This window comes from Pristiophorus japonicus, chromosome 7, assembly GCF_044704955.1.
Source record: "Pristiophorus japonicus isolate sPriJap1 chromosome 7, sPriJap1.hap1, whole genome shotgun sequence".
Lineage (NCBI taxonomy): Eukaryota > Metazoa > Chordata > Chondrichthyes > Pristiophoridae > Pristiophorus > Pristiophorus japonicus.
The window spans coordinates 248,343,879-248,363,932 of NC_091983.1; the positions used below are offsets into that span (position 1 = coordinate 248,343,879).

The 20,054-nt window shown below is 44.5% G+C and overlaps 1 protein-coding gene across 8 annotated transcripts in view; it reads left to right on the top strand.

Moving 5' to 3' along the window:
• Positions 1-20,054, top strand: part of enah (ENAH actin regulator) — a 582,073-nt gene that overhangs the window by 541,955 nt on the left and 20,064 nt on the right. For 6 of the 8 annotated variants that reach the window (XM_070885881.1, XM_070885879.1, XM_070885886.1 and 3 more), the window contains 2 exons: positions 9,064-9,130; positions 12,175-12,237. In XM_070885881.1, the coding sequence (XP_070741982.1) occupies positions 9,064-9,130; positions 12,175-12,237 (130 nt within the window). The remainder of the gene's footprint in view (positions 1-9,063; positions 9,131-12,174; positions 12,238-20,054) is intronic. The other 2 variants (XM_070885882.1, XM_070885887.1) reach the window with 1 other exon arrangement.

The window sequence follows — 20,054 nt, forward strand, 5'->3', positions numbered from 1 at the left end:
TGACTGCAATGAAGAATCTTCGCATATCGTGGCTGTCGGCCAGTTGCTGTATCTCCTGTGCTTTCTCCATTCACCACCTGTTTTTTGTTGGAGCTCAGCCTTGAGCTGTCTGTAATGCTGCTTTGCTGCTCCCGAGTTGGGTTGTTGCTTGAGGCTCAGGAATGCTCTGCGCTTGCGATCTATTAGTTCTTGGAACTTCCTGATCATTCTCATCAAACCAGTCCTGATGTTTCCTGGTTGAGTGACCGAGCGTCTCTTTGCAGGCATTGGTTGTGGAGGCCTGGAGGGCAGACCAAGCGCTGAGGGCATTCAGAATCTCGGGGTCATCAAGGCATGCCAGATTAGCTGTGAGGTGTTGGCATGTATAGGGCTCTCTTTGCTGGGTCTTTAAGTGCACCGGCATTGACTTTTTTGCGGCATTGCTTCTGCTTTCCCCTCTGTTTTGGGGCTATGTTAATGTCGGTGATGGATTGGATTAGGCGGTGGTCCGTCCAGCAGTCGTCAACTCCTGTCATGGCGTGTGTGATGCACACATCCTTGCGATCCCTGGCTCGGACGATGACATAGTCGAGCAGGTGCGAGGGTGTTGTCACGATGCTTTATATTTGTCCCTCTGGCGGAACAGGGTGTTGGTGATGAGGAGTTCATGTTCTAGATATTTTGTCAGGAGCAGGGTACCGCTGGAGTTGGCTTTCCCAACTCCCTCGCTGCCAATCACGCCTCCCCAGAGGGCCGTGTCTTTGCCGACCCTGGCGTTGAAGTCACTGAGGAGGATCAATTTGTCGTCCCCAGGGACGTGGGACAGGGATGTTTCGACCCTCTTTGGTCTCATCCGTTGCATCGAGTGTTTGGGCACTGATGACTGTGGCGCATTAGATCTGTGATAGGGTGAGTCAAAGTGTCATGAGGCGTTCGTTAACCCCGCAGGGGAGTCTTTGAGGCGGTTGACCAAATCATTTTTGATGGCGAAGCCGACTCCGTGAAGGCGGCGTTCTTCCTCTGGTTTTCCTTTCCACAAAAAAGGTGCAACCTCCACCTTGATAAGAACATAAGAATTAGGAACAGGAGTAGGCCATCTAGCCCCTCGAGCCTGCTCCGCCATTCAACAAGATCATGGCTGATCTGGCCGTGGACTCAGCTCCACTTACCCGCCCGCTCTCCATAACCCTTAATTCCTTTATTGGTTAAAAATCTATCTGTGATTTGAATACATTCAATGAGCTAGCCTCAACTGCTTCCTTGGGCAGAGAATTCCACAGATTCACAACCCTCTGGGAGAAGAAATTCCTTCTCAACTCGGTTTTAAATTGGCTCCCCCGTATTTTGAGGCTGTGCCCCCTAGTTCTAGTCTCCCCGACCAGTGGAAACAACCTCTCTGCCTCTATCTTGTCTATCCCTTTCATTATTTTAAATGTTTCTATAAGATCACCCCTCATCCTTCTGAACTCCAATGAGTAAAGACCCAGTCTACTCAATCTATCATCATAAGGTAACCCCCTCATCTCCGGAATCAGCCTAGTGAATCGTCTCTGTACCCCCTCCAAGGCTAGTATATCCTTCCTTAAGTAAGGTGACCAAAACTGCACGCAGTACTCCAGGTGCGGCCTCACCAATACCCTATACAGTTGCAGCAGGACATTCCATTCGCCTTCCTGATTACCTGCTGCACCTGCAAACTAACTTTTTGGGATTCATGCACAAGGACCCCCAGGTCCCTCTGCACCGCAGCATGTTGTAATTTCTCCCCATTCAAATAATATTCCCTTTTACTGCTTTTTTTCCCCAGGTGGATGACCTCACATTTTCCGATGTTGTATTCCATCTGCCAAACCTTAGCCCGTTCGCTTAACCTATCTAAATCTCTTTGCAGCCTCTAGGTGTCCTCTACACAACCCGCTTTCCCACTAATCTTTGTGTCATCTGCAAATTTTGTTACACTACACTCTGTCCCCTCTTCCAGGTCATCTATGTATATTGTAAACAGTTGTGGTCCCAGCACCGATCCCTGTGGCACACCACTCATCACCGATTTCCAACCTGTAAAGGACCCATTTATCCCGACTCTCTGCTTTCTGTTCGCCAGCCAATTCTCTATCCATGCTAATACATTTCCTCTGACTCCGCGTACCTTTATCTTCTGCAGTAACCTTTTGTGTGGCACCTTATCGAATGCCTTTTGGAAATCTAAATACACCACATCCATCGGTACACCTCTATCCACCATGCTCGTTATATCCTCAAAGAATTCCAGTAAATTAGTTCAACATGATTTCCCCTTCATGAATCCATGTTGCGTCTGCTTGATTGCATTATTCCTATCTAGATGTCCCGCTATTTCTTCCTTAATGATAGCTTCAAGCATTTTCCCCACTACAGATGTTAAACTAACCGGCCTATAGTTACCTGCCTTTTGTCTGCCCCCTTTTTTAAACAGAGGCGTTACATTAGCTGCTTAAGGCGTTACGTTAACTGGCCTTCCCCTGCCTGCTGGGTCTCGCTTAGGGCAGCGATGTCAATGTCAAAGCGTCTTAAGTTTCTGGGCAACTATGGCGGTGCGGTGTTCCGGCCTGTCGTTGTTGGAGTTGTCCATGAGGGTCCTGATGTTCCAGGTTCCGAACTTCATGTTAACAAAGTGGAATATGCCTGTGCGTGAGTTCTTTTAACGTGGGGTGACCACTGCATACCGGCAACCACACGGGCTTAGCTGAGCAAGGTCTTGGTCCAGTGGCAAGGGGGTCCAAGACGACTGGAGACCAGGTTCTGCTATATGGGCCAAATTGCCTACGGCGAAATGTTGGCCACAAGCTCGGCACGGAGTAGCGCCCTTGATGGTAGGTGACCCGAGGCTTGATTGAGGGCAGGCATTAGGAAGGTTAGCTGCCCGCTGGAGTTCCGAGGGATGTTTTAAAAGTTTCTTCCAAAGTTTAAAAAAAAAGTTTTCCAAAGTTATTTAAAAGTTTCTCCAGAGGTTTTTTAAAAAAAAATTTCTCCAGGTAGTTTAAAAGTTTTCCCAAATTGTTTAAAAAGTTTCTCAAGTTGATTAAGAGTTTAAAAGTTGATTAAAAGTTTAAGATGTAAGTCAATAGTAGGTTACTCTCTTGGCAGTGCTCCATGGGTGCTGCCAGCCCTCTGAAGTTGCACAATGCCCTGGCCAGGACACACCCGGAGCACCACAGGGAAGTAGAGGCCCAGTCGTCCCCAAAGGGGGTCCGAACGCCTGGACGCCGCCGGGAGCCCGAGTGCAAGCTGGGTGTGTAGAGCAGTAGTTCCGGGTAGTTTCCTGGGCCGGGCCAGCCGTCCCTCCCGGCCGGCTGGTCTCGGGGCCCCGCCGTTCCCCCCGTCCCCCGGCCGGCTGGTCTCGGGCCCTGCCAGCTTCAATAAGGAAGCATTGAAGGAACTTTGCAGGTGAACCACCTACAATGATTACAATGCCACCTATAATTGTGTCATCGGCAAGCTTGGATACATGACTTTATCCCATCATCTAAGTCATTAATAAATACTGTGAATAGTTGAGGCCCCCTACCCCACCACAACATTTCTTTTTACTCCCCCCACTTGAATGGCTCCCTGTGATGTGGTCAGTTTTCTCATCCTCCCGGTCATCCCTGACCTCATCCACACAGGGCGTCAGAGCTTGTTGGACAAGAGCAAGGGCTGAGGCTCCTCCATCGCTACCTCCTGGTTCCCCATACCTGCTTCGCTCATAGTCATACCCTTCCTTCCCTGACTACGGACCAAATTTGAATGAATGAATCTAATTGGTGTGACTGCCTCCTGGAACACAGTGTCCAGGTAACTCTTCCCCTCCCTGATGTGTGTCGCAGTGTCTGCAGCTCATCAACACGGAGCCGAAGTTCCTCGAGCTGCACACACTTACTGCAGATGTGGTCGCGATGGGCCTCAATGGGGTTAACCAGCTCCCACATGTTGCAGCAGTAACAGCATGAATTTATTTCTGAATACATAGTTTGGATGGAACCACGTAGACTAGACCTTTTCAAAAATAAATGTTATTATCCCCTTAAATTTCAGATAAATTTTCCTTCCCAAATGCTTGAACAGCAACTCTTATCAAGTTATCTAATCAATTTTAATTTCACAAACAAATTATGCCCAGGCTACATGATTTTAGATGAAAGTAACTATTGACTTTGGATGCAAGACGTTTATCTTCCCCTTCGAGCCTTGGAATACAACAAACGATCCGAACAGGTTGAAGTCTTAAGCCCAATTTTGTCACCACGCTGCATCATTTCGATGTCTGCAGAAAAATTCTTAAAACTGCTGGATGTCTTGCTGTGCCATCAATCTCCATATGGCCCAGGAAACCATGGCCTCCTGTTTATAGGGAAAATTAACCAGAAAATCCATAGTGGCTCTGCTTAGCTTGGCAATTAATAATGGGGAAATAAATTTAATAATGCCCCATATAAATTTACACCCAGCACTGCAAAAGTGGTTCCTTGCTGAATTAAGAAAGCAGCTGTCAGTGGAAAGGGTTAAGTTCTTTGTAAGTTTATAAGGCGGCGGAACAAAACATTGTCAGACGCCATTGCGTCACTTCACATAAATTTGAAAAAACTTTCCCAAACAACCAAACACCATCTTTATTTTTTTCCTCAGTCTTTGTATCGTTTAAAACTTGCACAAAATTTCCTGATGCACTCAAATTCATCAATAAATTTCAGCTTTTCCTTTAGTTCCAATTTTCATAACGTGAGCTATGAAGGCCTAAAAATGTTAACAAATGTTATCTATCCGTATAAATTAAAAATCTGTTAAAACCAGCATCACTATTAACTTTAAACGCTTTGTGAACCAATTCTGTTCCAACTACAGGGTTGGAGGATCTTCATGTTACTGCTTCTAATGTACTAACAATTGTGAAATGTGATGAGTGAACATTAAAGGTCCTTTCTGATCCAAAACCATATTTTTGCCTGTTGTCCAAAACACACACTCGGTTTGTAGACCGTTTACTCGCTGGGTATTTAGTCACTACAGTCGCAACAATTTGGTGGGACTTCGAGTATTGAAAGAAAGTCGGCGATAAACATTACATTTAAGCCAAATAAACTTTATTTCCCAAAACAGAATTAAAGTACAAACAATGTATAAAATAGCACATAAGCCTCACAACTTGTGCTCGTATTATCCATTAATGCAGGTGATCAATCTCCGCCACTGGTGTCCTGCTTTAAGCTCCGAGCTTAAGCTCCTAGGGCACGATCTTAGAATAAGGGGCCGCCCATTTAAAACAGAGATAAGGAGAAATTTCTTCTCTGAGGGTTGTGAATCTGTGGAATTCGCTGCCTCAGAGCTGTGGAAGCTGGGACATTGAATAAATTTAAGAAAGAAATAGATGGTTTCTTAATCGATAAGGGGTTATGGGGAGTGGACAGGGAAGTGGAGCTGAGTCCATAATCAGATCAGCCATGATCGTATTAAATGGTGGAGCAGGCTCGAGGGGCCTTATGGCCTACTCCTGTTCCTACTCCGGCTTCTCTCGAGAGTGATTCCAAGGTTCTCACTGCCTAGGTGGGGTTTCCCCTCCTGGTTCAAACTATTGTATAATCTGTCCCATCTCTTTGATTACACATTCGTCTGTGCCCTGGTGATTAGTTCATACTATTGTATAATCTGTCCCATCTCTTTGATTACACATTCGTCTGCCCTAATGATTAGTTTATTCTAAACTTTATTTTCAATGATTAGTTTATAATTGTTACTGGCTATGCTAAGGAAGGATTTGTTGTGTATCTGTAAAGCATGCACTTCCATGTTCTGCCACCAGGGAGCGCATCCCCTGAAGTCCCAAGGCATCCCTGCATCCCTTGGGAGCACTGTATATAAGCCAGCCCCTAAGGCCTGTTCCTCACTCTGGAGTGTCTTAATAAAGACTGAGATACCTGTTACTTTAACCTCCCAGTGTGCAGTCTCATCTGTGTTAGAAACACAATAGATTGATTAAACTTCAGTTTCAATTGGTAATTCATTTCTATGTTCAAGGCACCTTAACCTGACTCTCGGGTCTTCCCATCTTCTGTTGCCATAGCCTGCATATTTCTACATTGCCATACTGTGTGATGTGGATAAAGACACTACCTGATTTAGTGCGAAGCGATACAGATCAAAAGGTCACCGCTTTTACTGCTGGTCTGTGCTAAGTGCATGCAGCTGATTTCATTTGGGGAGCTATAATTGGCCTCGGTGACCCTGAGCTCGGGAGGGGGAAATCATTTGTGGTTTCTTACTCCCGATCAGTATCCTTTGACTCCTGCTGGCCGGGGTGCGTGTGGAAATCAGGTTATGGCAGGATTGGCTTGCCTCGGCTGCCCTCCACAGTCAAACTGTCATCCAACACTTGAGGCTTACAGATAAAAATGGCCCAGCATTGGAAGGCAGGTGGGGCCTGTGGAACAGTGACCCAGCACAGGCCACTGTCTCTCTTTGTGAATGAGCCTTGATGCTGAGTCTTGGCCGGCTATTTGACTTTGGACGACATCACAAGCAAATCTGTTCCTCCCACTCAGCGTTACGCGAAAAGGGGAGACAATATGGGGGTGAGGGAAGAAAAAACTGCTTAAAGCCTCCTTTTACACAACACATTCTGTCTACTCAACAATTCAGCAATCAATGAAAACAGTTCCTAACCAACAGCACACAATCAGAAGCAGTGTCTTCTACTGCTGCCACCTTGGGAAAAATACTCTCATTCAAATGCATGTTTCTTCTCTCTTGGATTTTTTTTTTAACATTAATGAACTAAAACCTTTCATAACTTGCACATCTATAATGATTCCGACCATCAGTGCATTCTACATGGCTCACAGATTGCCCCAGTCCGAATCCCAGGCTGTTCAGAGGCAGTTGGAGAGTCACATGAATTGAGAGAATGTTGATTTAACTATTTAAATTATTTTTTATTAAGTAAGTACAAGAAGAATAAGAGTGAGTCAGTGTCAGAAACAAAATGTTATAGCTGAGTTCTAAAGGGTAAGCTCAACCCATAACCTGTCCTTTAAGATGCTGATCCACGGGTTGTGCACTTCACACATTGTCTATTTTTAAAACCTTAAAACACATGAAGCATTCATTACTGTTGACCATTTTAAATAGATATTAATACCTATTGAAGTGGTGGACTGTGGAGTGTCATTGTTCCCATTGTTCATGATCTTTCAACCACTGGAAGTAATCTGTTTTTATATCAACTCTATCACATCCTTTATCATTTTTAAACACCTTGAACAAATTTCCCCATAATCTCCTTTGTTCTCACAGAAACACCACCAATTTTTCAAATCTATCTTTTTTTTTAAAATTATTCATGGGATGTGGGTGTCACTGTCAGGGTCAGCATTTATTGCCCATCCGTAATTTCCCTTGAGATGGTGGTGAGCCGCCACCTTGAACCGCTGCAGTCCGTGTGGTGAAGGTGCTCCCACAGTGCTATTAGGAAGGGAGTTCCAGGATTCTGACCCAGCGACGATGAAGGAACGGCGATATATTTCCAAGTCAGGATGGTGTGTAACTTGGAGGGGAACTTGCAGGTGATGGTATTCTCATGCGCCTGCTGCCCTTGTCCTTCTAGCTGGTACAGGTCATGGGTATTGTATTTTCTCATACAGGATAGCATGCTAGTGAATCTATGCTTAATTGTCTGGATTACCTCAACATCGTTTTTATAATGTAGAGCTCAAAACTGCACACACGCTATGATCTTACTAAGGTCTTGCCCACATTCACTATTACATCTTAACTTTTATATTCTATACTCTTTGCAATAAATCCTACTATTTCTGGGATGGAGGGAATATTGATTTAACTATTTCAAATCATTTTTATTCTTGAGCAACTACAGGAGGGTCGAGGGTGAGACAGTACCACTGATACAAAATCTTAAAATTGAGCACTGACCCTAACTAGTTCTTGCTCTTAGTTTGCTCCTTCCCCATCCCTCTCAAGCCCTCCTCGAATAATATTCTTACTCATCTCTGATATATCTACAGAATTTCTGCTCCATTTCCCTGTCACGATTAGTGGATCTTTAGTACAACTTCCACTATAACAATCCCTTTTTATCTATGATCTCTAACCATATTAACTCATTCCCCACATGGATGTGGGGCCCAGTTGCAATCCCTTTGGACATCGGCTGGCTAAGCTTCACGCACTTTACATACCGTGTTCCTCAACGAGTCATACAGTAAATTAGCAATCAGCAAGGCTCTCAACTGACGAGTGTAATGGTATACCTGGTACATAAATGAGGATGAACTCACTCTCATTCCCTCTACAGAGAGTGTTGATTTGGCACTGTTATCACCACAACGTCACCAATTTTCAGCTCAGTACCTTGTAGCAACACTGTTCTGCTCATACACACAGCACTACATAAAGCAAGAAGAAAAGATTTTGGTATCTTATCACATGCCCAGGATGCTCCCGGTACTTCACAACCAATACATGACTTTTGAAGTGCAGGTGCTGCTATGTAAGCAAATGCAGGAGACAATTTTCCCCCACAAACCGGTCTTTCCTCCAGTGTCAGTAGACTGGATGCAGCATGAGCTGACCTTTCATTTGCTCTCTCGTTCTCCTGCCACTCAAGCAGCCAGTGAGCTTTAGGTTGTCCATGTGCCTGGAGAGGCCTTGGAAAGCAGTGGCTGTCTCTGTAACTTTATTCTAGAGAGCAGTTCCTGTCACATTAGTGGCAAAAATATGGCTCAACAGAATAAAAAGCATACGAAGTATTGATATGCAAACCTATAATAAAAGGGTGAGTTGCAGGCTGTCATTGAGTAGAGGATCTTAGATTGCTGACATCTGAACCCCTGCTTAGATTCCAGTCTGTAACGCACTCCTACATATCCATGATCTAGCATCTGAATCAATCTTCCCCCTTGTTTAGACTTCACCCCCTGCATGTATCTATTCTCTATTTACAGAGCACAAGTTACAAATTGCTTTGATTGAACAGTGTCATTGTTAATTTTTTTTGACTAAATGGATTGTGTTACAACTTGTTGAATCCTGTGGAAATGCTTTTGTTTTCAGAGACAACCAGAAAGCCTTGGGAAAGATCAAGCACTGTAAATGGCAACAAATCCCCAGTAATTTCCAGGTAAGATCCTCCAGATTTAGGGCATCATATGGTGCAAGCAGGCAGTCTGGTGGCATAACCTGCTGGTGTATTGATGACTCATATGTTGTGCTGCACTCTGTGGAAGGATGTGAGCGTGTCCTCGGATGGTGAGTATCTGATGTGAGCCAGGCTGCTGGCTAGGTACAGGAGAAAGGCTGATGGATGGAGAGCAGTCTCACTCATACACCCTCTAGGGCAATCAAAGCGACATTGGCTTTGACCTGAGATGCTCCTCATCTTGCTATAGAATGCTCGAAGGGACAATACATTTAAACAGAGAGACTTTAGAAAATAGCTTGTTCCACTGTAAACAGGACCCAGAATTTTCATGATAAAGATAATACCATCCTTCTGTTGTGCCCACCTGACCAAAGCAGTTGCTGTGTTCGAATACAGATATACCTGTTTTTTGGGCAGTACTATTTAACTGTTGCCGTTTTTTTATAATGTCAGCTTGGCTCAGTAGCAGCACTGATCAGAAGGTTTTGGCTTCAAGCCTCACCACAGGACTTGAGCACATAATCTCGGCTGACACTTTGGTGTAGTACTGAGAGAGTGCACCAATCCTGAATCCTGCAGGCAGGGCTAGAAAGAGGCACCAAATTTAGTTAGAAAATAACAGAATAGTTTTTTATATTCTGCGCTCTCAGCTGTGCTTTTATATTTAATTTTTTCTGCTTCTGTGGTGATTGGGGATTTTTTGGGGGAGAACTCCCCTGCTCTTCAAATCGTACTGTACTGCCTTTTACATCCAGCTGAAAAGACAGGGAGTTTAAAGGCTATCCTTTCATTTTCAAACTACTTAAATTTGGTTTTCATGAGCAGGATCCTCTATGCTGACAGTACTGACCAGGGATTTGGGTTTATGCTCCTGTTCCCTTCTGCGGAACATGAGCGACACTGACTGAGGAAGGAACATAGAAACACATTTTTGATCTTCCGTTTACCTGCCTGGTTTCTTTACCATAAAGAAAACAAAAAGAAAGACTTGCAAATATATAGCGCCTTTCATGACCTCAGGATGTCCCAAAGTGCTTTACAGCCAATAAAGTATTTTTCAAGTGTAGTCACTGTAGGAAACACAGCAGCCAATTTGCACATAGCAAGCTCACACTAACAGCAATGTGATAATGACCAGATAATCTGTTTTATTGGTGTTGAGGGATAAATATTGGTCAGGACACCGGGGAAAACTCCCCTCATGCTTTTTGAAATCGTGCCACAGGCTCTTTTTGCACCCACCTGAGAGAGAGCAGATGGGCCTCAGTTTAACATCCCATGCAAAAGACATGACCAAGCTGAGTTTTGTTCAGTGCAGTTTGAATCTGAACACACCAACCTCGCACCATCTTGGTTTCATATGTCCTAATAATTATTTTGTTTCAGAAGATGGTTGGTGCAATCCTCAATATTATTGTATTCATTTCACACTTGTCTATTTTCTGCGGATAGTATAATACATGAATATTGTCACAAGGAAGAGACGTGCAAGGGTTTAGGGTCCATATTCTCCAGTACTGAGGAAGTATCCTGTGGCAAATACTACTTTGTCCAGAAATCTGCAAGTCCTCTTTGGCGATGCTGTGGAACTTTGAGTTTCTACCTCAGTCAGCGGGAACACCACTATTCCTACATTATAAGAACATAAGAAATAGGAGCAGGAGTAGGCCATACGGCCCCTCGAGCCAGCTCCGCCATTTAATACGATCTTGGCTGATGCAATCATGGACTCGGGTCCACTTCTCTGCCCGCTCCCCATAGCCTCTTAATCCCTTATCGGTTAAGAAACTGTCTATCTCTGTCTGAAATTTACTTAATGTCCCAGAAATGTCATGCTGCCAAACCTCCCAACTCCCAGCTCAGAACTCCACAACAGCAAAATGACCTGCATTTTTGGAACATATTAAATACCGATTCGTGAGTTAGGGGCTATATTTATGTTTAACCTGTATGAAGTCTTGATTAAATAGTGGTTAGTAACTGGCTCCCAAATGCCTTTGCTCTTTGTAGAACTCCCCAGATGTGTATCCAGTAAATAGGCTGGGGGTTTTGAAGCTTTAGCATAGGAAAACTATCATTATCATCATAGGCAACCCCTCGGAATCGAGGAAGACTTGCTTCCACTCTCAAAATGAGTTCTTGGGTGACTGAACAGTCCAATACGGGAATTACAGTCTCTTGTCACAGGTGGGACAGACAGTGGTTGAGGGAAGGGTGGGTGGGGCAGGTTTGGTGGGTGGGACAGGTTTGCCGCACGCTCCTTCTGCCTGCGCCTGTTTTCTGTATGCTCTTGGCGACGAGACTCGAGGTGCTCAGCGCCCTCCCGGATGCACTTCCTTCACTAGTGCGGTCTTGGGCCAGGGACTCCCAGGTGTCGGTGGGGATGTTGCATTTTATCAAGGCGGCTTTGAGGGTGTCCTTGAAATATTTCCTCTGCCCACCTGGGGCTCGCTTGCTGTGTAGAAGTTCCAAGTTGAGCACTTGCTTTGGGAGTCTTGTGTCAGGCATGCGGACAATGTGGCTCGCCCAGCGGAGCTGGTCGAGTGTGGTCAGTGCTTCGATGCTGAGGATGTTGGCCTGATCGAGGACAATACTCTTGTAGTGGATGATTATTGGCACCATTCTGTCACTGCAGCCTGTAAAATGGCAGATCAGCTTCTGTTTTAATAGTATTGTATTTTGGGCTTGATTTCAGGAATAAACTATTTTATTTTCTGAACACCTGAATTTTACAATTTACCTTTGATGTTTTATGGACCAAAACAGCCTTTTTGAAAATGCAGAAACTAAATCCTTATTTAAATAATTGAAATATAAAACTGGAGAATTGGCTTATGGCCCACTAATACAAAATGAAGTTGAGTCCTTAGCACTGGTTGTAACTCTCCACAAGGATGTGTGTGCTCAGTCCTCCATTATTAGTGCTGTCATTTTAGGAGAGTCTATGATTTGGGTTGATACTGATTCCTTTACTCCACCCACAAGTGAGAATTTTTTTTCAAGCTTCATTTTCTTTCTCATAGACGAGATTCTCCGTGGAGAAATCAACTGATCTCTGACAACAAGTTCTATGACACACTAAACAGGTACCAACTGGCCTGTTGAGTCTGTTTTTTAAAAAATATTAAAAACTCAGTGTGCATTACCAGTAATGACCAATAGGGGTCAGAGCCTCTCTGTGCATGGGATTGTGGGATGCGTGTGTTAATCTGCATGCCAAGTGTGACATTTATTTGGGGGTCCAGCAATTTCCCCTGTTTTTCTGACCTTTTCTCTTTCCTTTCATGAACAGTGATTTTCTCCACACCTTAGGATGGGCATACAGGCAGGCACAAGCACTTCTATGTTAAGGTTTCCCACCACAATGTTCTCTCCCTAAACTGAAGTTTATTGTGACTCGGGTATCCCAAATAGCAGATTAAACTTCAATTTATGTGTCTCAAACTTCCCATATTGCTCAGTCAGAGGAGGAACAGGTGCAGTTTACATAAATCAGCGGTAACAAAAAGCATTGTTAAGACTGTTGGGTTAATCTATGATGCAGGGCCCTTGAGGTGCACAAGAGAGATAACCTTGGGCAGTTCAGATTTTCCAGCACTTGCCTCCCCATCTCCTTCCTTCACTTGGGTATAGTATCATGTATGCAGTAGTAACTGCTGCAGGTACAGGTGCCATGTACAGTGAGGATATAGCCCACTCCAATCTGAAATCCACGTGTCACGGATTCATGTTTTCCTCGGACCTCTGCTTGTGTGATAATTGTCAGCTTGTCTGGAATCAACGAGATAGAATTAATCATTACTGAACCAATCGGTTTAATCCTCTCCCATTCAGAGCGCCTAAAAGCTGCAGCAGTACTTTGTGCAATTAGACAGGTCACTTAGCTTTTTATCAAACCGGTTTGTGCTATGAATCAATGTTGTTCCTGGTGTGGAACCAAAGTATGATTGTCATGCTGTCTTGTAACCTACTGTGTTAGTTCACCATTATGGAACCCAGCAGCAAAAGCAGCAGCTTTTTCTTTGAAGGAGAGCTGCCTTGTATTGACCTACCTGTAAACTTGTAACAAATGAAACTTGGGCTTTATAGGCCTTTCGATTGTAGGAAGAAGTGAAGAATGGAGAGCAGGAATCCAAGTTTTGAAGTACTAAAAAGAATGAGAATTAGAGTAGCTGATTGTCCGATAGGTTTTTATTTGAATGCAAGGCAATACAGAGAGGAGAAAGAGTGCAAAGCAAGAAGAAATGAAGGTTCAGAGAAGCAATGCTTTATAATATCAATAAAATAGAAGCAAGTGAGGTTGTGACTGGTAGAGAATTTGAAGACGAGACACAAGAGAAGGATCACATTTTTAAAATTCTGTCTAGGAGTGTTCATAGAGCCTTCACAGATGTAGGGCAGTATTGGAATTTATAGAGTTGAGATGTGAAGAGGAAAAAAAGATAGATGTCATGGAAGTGCAAAAACTATTGAGCTGCAATAGTGGGAGGATTTCAACTACCCTAATATTAACTGGGGAAAAAGTAGTGTGAATGGTACAGACGGAGCAGAATTCCTAAAATACATTCAGGAGGACTTTAGTTAGTATGTAACAAGCCCAACAAGGGAGGGGGGCGCGGTTCTAGACTTGGTTTTAGGGAATGAAGAGGGGCAAGTGGAAGGGGTTTCAGTGGGAGAGCATTTTGGTGCTAGTGATCATTTAAGATTTAGGGTAATTATGGAAAAGGACAAAGGTGGGCCAGGAAAAAAAATTTCTCAATTGGGCTAAAGCCAATTTTGCTGAGCTGAGATGGGATGGGATTTAGCCAAAGTGGATTGGAAACGGCGACTTGATGGTAAATCAGTGTTCGAGCAGTGTGAGGCATTCAAGGAGGAGATCCTGAGGGTACAGAGCAAGTATGTTCCCATAAAGAAAAGGGTGGGGCTAACAAATCTAAAGCCCCCTGGATGTCAAGAGATATACAGGGTAAGATAAAGAAAAAAAAGGAAGCTTATGACAGATACCAAGAACTCAATACGGCAGAAACTCTAGGAGTATAAAAAGTGCAGGGGTGCAATTAAAAAAGATAGCAGGAAAGCAAAGAATGTTGGCAAGTAAAATCAGGGAAAACCCAAAGATGTTTGATAAATACATTAAGAGCAAGCGGATAACTAGAGAAAGAGTGGGGCCTATTAGAGACCATAAAGGGAAATCTGTACGTGGAGGCGGAAGATGTGGGTATGATTCCTAATCAATACTTTGCATCTGTTTTCACAAATGAGAGGGCGATGCAAACTTTGTAATAAGGGAGAAGGAGTGTGGAATATTAGACGAGATAAACATAGTGAGAGAAGGAAGTATTAAGGGGTTTCGCATCTTTGAAAGTGGATAAATCCCCAGGCCTGCATGAAATGTATCCCAGGCTGTTGAGAGAAGCAAAAGAGGAAATAGCAGAGGCTCTGACCATCATTTTCCAGTCCTCTCTGGCTACAGGTGTGGTGCCAGAGGACAGGAGGACGGCTAATGTTGTATCTCTTTTTAAAAAGAGAGAAAGGGATAGACTGAGTAATTACAGGCCAGTCAGTCTAACCTCAGTGGTGGGAAAATTAGGAAAAAATCCTGAGGGTCAGGATAAATCTTCATTTGGAAAGACATGGATTAATCAAGTACAGTCAGCATGGATTTGTTAAGGGAAGGTCGTGTCTGACTACCTTGATTGAATTTTTTGAGGAGGTAACCAGGAGGGTAGATGAGGAGGGAATGATGTAGTGTAAATGGATTTTAGAAAAACTTTTGACAAGGTCCCACATAGCAGTCTGGTCACGAAAGTAAAAGCCCATGGGATCCAGGGCAAAGTGGCAAGTTGGATCTAAAATTGGCTCGGGCAAGAAGCAAAGGGTAATGGTTAATGGGTGTTATTATGATTGGAAGGCTGTATCCAGTGGGGTTCCGCAGGGCTCAGTGCTGGGTCCCTTACTTTTTGTGATGTATCAATGACTTGGACTTGAATGTCGGGGGCATGATTAAGAAGTTTGCAGATGACTCAAAAATAGACTGTGTGGTTGATGATGAAGAAGAAAGCTGCGGACTGCAGGAAGATATCAATGTACTGGTCAGGTGGGCAGAACATAGAAACATAGAAAATAGGTGGAGGAGTAGGCCATTCGAGCCTGCACCACCATTCAATAAGATCATGGCTGATCATTCACCTCAGTACCCCTTTCCCGCTTTCTCTCCATACCCCATGATCCCTTTCGCCGTAAGGGCCACACCTAACTCCTCCTTGAATATATCCAATGAACTGGCATCAATGACTCTCTGCGGCAGGAAATTCCACAGGTGAACAACTCTCTGAGTGAAGAAGTTTCTCCTCATCTCAGTCCTAAATGGCCTACCCCTTATCTAAGACTGTGTCCCATGGTTCTGGACTTCCCCAACATCGGGAACGTTCTTCCCACATCTAACCTGTCCCGTCCCGTCAGAATCTTATACGTTTCTATGAGATCCCCTCTCATCCTTCTAAACTCCAGTATATAAAGGCCCAGTTGATCCAGTCTCTCCTCATATGTCAGTCCAGCCATCCCTGGAATCAGTCTGGTGAACCATCGCTGCACTACCTCAATAACAAGAACGTCCTTCCTCAGATTAGGAGACCAAAACGGAACACAATATTCCAGGTGAGGCCTCACCAAGGCCCTGTACAACTGCAGTAAGACCTCCCTGCTCCTGTACTCAAATCCCCCAGCTATGAAGGCCAACATACCATTTGCCTTCTTCACTGCCTGCTGTACCTGCATGCCAACTTTCAATGACTGATGAACCATGACACCCAGGTCTCGTTGCACCTCCCCTTTTCCTAATCTGCCGCCATTCAGATAATATTCTGCCTTCGTGTTTTTGCCACCAAAGTGGATAACCTCACATTTATACACATTATACTGCATCTGCCGTGCATTTGCCCACTCACCTAACCCGTCTAAGTCACCCTGCAGCCTCTTAGCATTCCCTTCACAGCTCACACTGCCACCCAGTTTAGTGTCATCTGCAAACTTGGAGATATTACACTCAATTCCTTCATCTAAATCATTAATGTATATTGTGAAGAGCTGGGGTCCCAGCACTGAGCCCTGCGGTACTCCACTAGTGTTACTGCCTCCCATTCCGAAAAGGACCCATTTATCCCGACTCTCTGCTTCCTGCCTGCCAACCAATTCTCTATCCACGCCACTACATTACCCCCAATACCATGTGCCTTGGTCTTGTACACCAATCTCTTATGTGGTACCTTGTCAAAGGCCTTTTGAAAGCCCAAATACACCACATCCACTGGTTCTCCCTTGTCCACTCTACTAGTTACATCCTCAAAAAATTCCAGAAGATTTGTCAAGCATGATTTCCCTTTCATAAATCCATGCTGACTTGGACTGATCCTGTCACCGCTTTCCAAATGCGCTGCTATTTCATCCTTAATAATAGATTACAACATCTTCCCCGGCAGGCTAACCGGTCTATAATTACCCGTCTTCTCTCCCTTCTTTTAAAAAAAGTGGTGTTGCATTAGCTACCCTCCAGTCCATAGGAACTGATCCAGAGTCGATAGACTGTTGGAAAATTATTACCAATGCATCTACTACTTCTAGGGCCACCTTCTTAAGTACTCTGGGATGCAGACAATCAGGCCCTGCGGATTTATCGGCCTTCAATCCCATCAATTTCCCCAACACAATTTCCCGCTTAATAAAGGATACCCTTCAATTCCTCCTTCTCACTAGACACTCGGTCCCCTAGTACATCCGGAAGGTCATTTGTGTTTTCCTTCGTGAAGACAGAACCAAAGTATTTCTTCAGTTGGTCTGCCATTTCTTTGTTCCCCATTATTAATTCACCTGAGTCCGACTGCAAGGGACCTACGTTTGTTTTCACCAATCTTTTTCTCTTCACATATCTATAGAAGCTTTTGCAGTCAGTTTTTATGTTTCCGGCAAGCTTCCCCTCATACTCTATTTTCCCCTCCGAATTAAACCCTTTTTCCTCTGCTGTATTCTAAATTTCTCCCAGTCCTCAGGTTTGCTACTTTTTCTGGCCAATTTATATGCCTCTTCGTTGGATTTAACACTCCTTAATTTCCCTTGTTAGTCACGGTTGAGCCACCTTTCCTGTTTTATTTTTACTCCAGACAGGGATGTACAACTGTTGAAGTTCTTCCATGTGATCTATAAATGTTTGCCATTGCCTATCCACCGTCAACCCTTTAAGTATCATTTGCCAGTCTATTCTAGCCAATTCAAGCCTCATGCCATCGAAGTTAGCTTTCCTTAAGTTTAGACCCTAGTTTCTGAATTAACTGTGTCACTCTCAATCTTAATAAAGAATTCTACCATATTATGGTCACTCTTCCCCAAGGCTTTCTCATTACACAACACCCAGTCTAGGATGGCCAGCTCTCTAGTCGGTTCCTCCACATATTGGTCAAGAAAACCATCCCTAATACACTCCAGGAAATCCTCCTCCACCGCATTGCTACCATTTTGGTTAACCCAATCTATATGTAAATTAAAGTCGCCCATGATAACTGCTGTACCTTTATTGCACACATCCCTTATTTCTTGTTTTATGCTGTCCCCAACCTCACTACTACTGTTTGGTGGCCTGTACACAACTCCCACCATCGTTTTCTGCCCTTTGGTATTCCGCAGCTCCACCCATACCGATTCCACATCATCCAGGCTAATATCCTTCTTTACTATTGCATTCATTTCTTCTTTGACCAGCAATGCTACCCCACCTCCTTTTCCTTTCCGTCTATCCTTCCTAAATGTTGAATACCCCTGGATGTTGAGTTCCCAGACTTGGTCACCCTGGAGCCATGTCTCTCTGATGCCAAATACATCATATCCGTTAACTGCTTTCTGCGCAGTTAATTCGTCCACTTTATTCCGAATATTCCTCGCATTGAGGCACAGAACCTTCAGGCTTGTCTTTTTAACACACCTTGCCCCTTTAGAATTTTGCTGTAATGTGGCCCTTTTTGTTTTTTGCCTTGGGATTCTCTGCCCTCCACTTTTACTATTCTCCTTTCTATCTTTTGCCTCTGTATCCCTTTTATTTCCCTCTGTCTTCCTGCATAGGTTCCCACCCCCCTGCCATATTAGTTTAACTCCTCCCCAACAGCACTAGCAAACACTCCCCCTAGGACATTGGTTCCGGTCCTGCCCAGGTGTAGACCGTCCGGTTTGTACTGGTCCCACCTTCCCCAGAACCGGTTCCAATGTCCCAGGAATTTGAATCCCTCCCCTCTGCACCACTCCTCAAGCCACGTATTCATCTGAGCTATCCTGCGATTCCTACTCTGACTAGCACGTGGCACTGGTAGCAATCCTGAGATTACTACTTTTGAGGACCTACTTTTTAATTTAGCTCCTCGCTCCCTAAATTCATCTCGTAGGATCTCATTCTGTTTTTTACCTATATCGTTGGTACCAATGTGCATCACGACAACTGGCTGTTCTCCCTCCCTCTTCAGAATGTCCTGCACCTGCTCCGAGACATCCTTGACCCTTGCACCAGGGAGGCAACATACCATTCTGGAGTCTCGGTTGCGGCCGCAGAAACGCCTATCTATTCCCCTTACAATTGAATCCCCTATCACTGTCGCTTTCCCACTCTTTTTCCTGCCCTCTTGTGCAGCAGAGCCAGCCACGGTGCCATGAACTTGGCTGCTGCTGCCCTCCCCTGATGAGTCATCCCTCTCAACAGTACCCAAAGCGGTGTATCTGTTTTGCAGGGGGATGATCGCAGGGGACCCCTGCACTACCTTCCTTGCACTGCTCTTCCTGCTGGTCACTCATTTCCTATCTGGCTGAGCACCCTTTACCTGCAGTAAGACCAACTCGCTAAACGTGCTATTCACATCATTCTCAGCATCGTGGATGCTCCAGAGTGAATCCACCCGCAGCTCCAGTGCCGCAATGCGGTCCGTCAGGAACTGGAGGCGGATGCACTTCCTGCACACATAGTCGTCAGGGACACCGGAAGCGTCCCTGACTTCCCACATAGTACAGGAGGAGCATAACACGTGTCCGAGCTTTCCTGCCATGACTTAACCCTTAGATACACTTAATTTGGCAACAACAATGCTAAAGGTTACTTACTAATAAAGAAAAAGAAAAGCTACTCACCAATCACCAGCCAATCACTTACTCCCTTGGCTGTGACGTCACCTTTCGATTTCTTTCTACTTCTTTACTGCCTTCTCCCTGTAGCTGCACAAGCCCCGCCTCTCTACACACCTCCCGAGCCTCTCGCCGACTCACCACGGCTCCTGACGACTCTCGGACGCTGGGCCTTTTTATAGGCTTCTCCGAGGCGTGAATTGGCTAGGATAGATTGGCGACTGATACTTAAGGGGTTGACAGTGGATGGGCAATTTCAGACATTTAGAGACCGCATGGATGAACTACAATAATTGTACATTCCTGTCTGGCATAAAAATAAAAAAGGGAAGGTGGCTCAACCGTGGCTATCAAGGGAAATCAGGGATAGCATTAAAGGCAAGGAAGTGGCATACAAATTGGCCAGAAATAGCAGCGAACCTGGGGACTGGGAGAAATTTAGAACTCAGCAGAGGAGGACAAAGGGTTTGATTAGGGCAGGGAAAATAGAGTACGAGAGGAAGCTTGCAGGGAACATTAAGACGGACTGCAAAAGCTTCTATTAGATAAGTAAAGAGAAAAAGGTTAGTAAAGACAGTCAGAATCAGGGGAAGTCATAACGGGGAACAAAGAAATGGCAGACCAATTGAACAAGTACTTTGGTTCGGTATTCACTAAGGAGGACACAAACAAACTTCCGGATATAAAAGGGGTCAGAGGGTCTAGTAAGAAGGAGGAAATTAGTCGGGAAATTGTGTTGGGGAAAATTGAT